The sequence below is a fragment of the Dipodomys ordii genome, unplaced genomic scaffold, assembly GCF_000151885.1.
Source record: "Dipodomys ordii isolate 6190 unplaced genomic scaffold, Dord_2.0 Scaffold7152, whole genome shotgun sequence".
Classification (NCBI taxonomy): Eukaryota; Metazoa; Chordata; class Mammalia; order Rodentia; family Heteromyidae; genus Dipodomys; species Dipodomys ordii.
Genome location: NW_012274365.1, coordinates 1 through 2,060, shown reverse-complemented (window position 1 = coordinate 2,060; position 2,060 = coordinate 1). Strand labels below are relative to the sequence as shown.

Below are 2,060 nucleotides of genomic sequence, written 5' to 3'. Positions count from 1 at the left end.
GTGGGGCCTGAACTCTGGGCCTGGGTGCTGTCCCTCAGCTCTTCAGCTCAAGGCTAGCGCTCTATCACCTGAGCCACAGCGCCACTTCCGGCTTTTTTCTTATGTGGTGCTGAGGAATTGAACCCAGGGCCTCATGCATGCAAGGCAAGCACTCTACCACTAAGCCATCTTTCCAGCCCCATTCAAGTATTTTTTGCCCCTTGACTTGGTCACTGAAGTTCTTAGGTTAGCACCAAGTTCATGTAAGTCCTTCCTCTTTCCTTATTTCAAAAGGCCAAGTATACCAAATAACCATCTAGTTTAGAAATGAGTTCTACTCACTCACAGTTTATAGTAGGTGCCTGTGTTTGCATATTTTACATGAGCCAACTACTAAAATATTTTATTAGACTTTGTGAGCTAGATTGTTTTACTGACATTTCTCTGCTCCTGTTGTGGCTGTATTTTAATAGTTATTTGGAAAAAAACAGGTGTTACAGTGGTTTGCTAGCTACCAATTTATAAACAAAACACATATCCTTCCAAAAAAGTTCTGATGTGTATTACAATACAGGTTACGTAATTAATTAATACAATTAGAAAGATTCCCAGATGAGCAAGAAAAACTATCCATATTAAAAAAAAAACTTTCAGCCCAGACACATTAAAAACAAAAAAGTATCTGAGAAATCAGCTGGGGCTCAGGCAGCTCATGCCTGTAATCCTAGCTACTTAGAAGGCTGAGATCTTGAGGATGGAGGTTCAAAGGTTCAAAGCCAGCCCCAAGAGGAAAATCTGTGCTACCATGATCTCCAATTAGCCACCCCAAAAAAGCTGGAAATGTAGCTGTGGCTTAAGTGGTAGAGAGCTAGCCTTGGGCACAAAATGCTCCGGGACAGCACCCAGGACGATGTGAAGCCCCAGGACCGGCACAAGAACCACAAAACCCAAAAACCAATCTGAGGAAATCAGTCAGCCTCAGTCGGTACCTGATGAAGTGCATGCTCCGTCACTACTGTTTTCGTCTCTACATCCCAGATCTTCACGGTTCCATCGTCTGAACTGGTGGCACAGAGGTGGTACTGACCGGGGTGATGAGAAAATGTGAAGCCGGAGACCTTTTCGGTGTGTCCCACCAACTCTCCTATGACTTGAGGCAAAAAGCAGACAGCGAGGTGAAATCGCTGGCGAAGAAGCTACACAGAATCAATACTGTTGAACGAGGGAGCAGACAGGGTTTTTTTTTTTTTTTTACCGAATCTTACGTATTGAACAAAAAACACCCACAGACTCGTTAACTAGAACCCCCCCCAGTACTGCTACTACCTCTGCCACCGACCCAGATTAAGTCCATCTGCTTCACCTTACAGACCCTGCCTGGGGCCTTGCTGCTGCAGGCAGCTCCCGGGCTCTCAGGAAGTCTCCCACGGGGGGGTGATCGGGGTGGGGTGGGGGAGCAGATCCGTGCAAGGTTTTAAATATCCCGGCCAGTTTTTCCTCCCAGCCAGCGGCGGGGCTCCACGTGCGGACGGCCGGAGGCGGGAACCGGGCCCGGCGCGGCCGACCCCTCCGGGAAGAAACCCGCCCTCCAGGCCTGGGACCCGCGGCCGCGTGGGGACGGGTGTGTGTGTGTGTGTGTGGCACCCGGAGGGCCCGGGCACACAAGGAGTGGGGCCTACTTACCTCGAAACGGGGGCGTCCCCGGGATGGCACCCGCACCCGGGCCCACGCGGACCAGGAAGACGGAGGTCCGCGCGGCGAAGCCGAAGAGGCCCCCGGGCACCGCGTCGCTGCAGCGGGTGCAGTACCAGTTCGGAGAGGGCGGCAGCGTCCGCGGCTCCAGCCCCATGACCCGCGGCCAGACACGATGGGAACCAGCAACCCAACGCACCCCGCCGGCAGAGGAGGAGGCGGGACCCGCACCGACCTGACCTCCCCGCCTTCTTTTTCGGGCGGCCGCTACGGCAAGCGCCGAGGCTCAGCCGTAGCGGCTCAGCCGTAGCCGGCGTACGCGCGTCACGTCATTCCCGCTTCCGGGGCTGGGTGGGTCCCGGCGCGAGCGTGTGCGGCAGGAGGTTGGG

The 2,060-nt window shown here is 54.0% G+C and overlaps 1 protein-coding gene across 1 annotated transcript; it reads right to left on the bottom strand.

Annotated features, from left to right (window-relative positions):
* Positions 1–968: 968 nt before the first annotated feature.
* LOC106002315 (gem-associated protein 5-like) lies at positions 969–1,881 on the bottom strand (the record flags this gene model as incomplete). The annotated part of the gene is made up of 2 exons (XM_013037210.1): positions 1,663–1,881; positions 969–1,129 (listed from the first exon to the last, which is right to left on the bottom strand). Coding segments are annotated over exons 1-2 (327 nt in total), but the record flags the coding sequence as incomplete, so codon positions are not given.
* Positions 1,882–2,060: the final 179 nt, after the last annotated feature.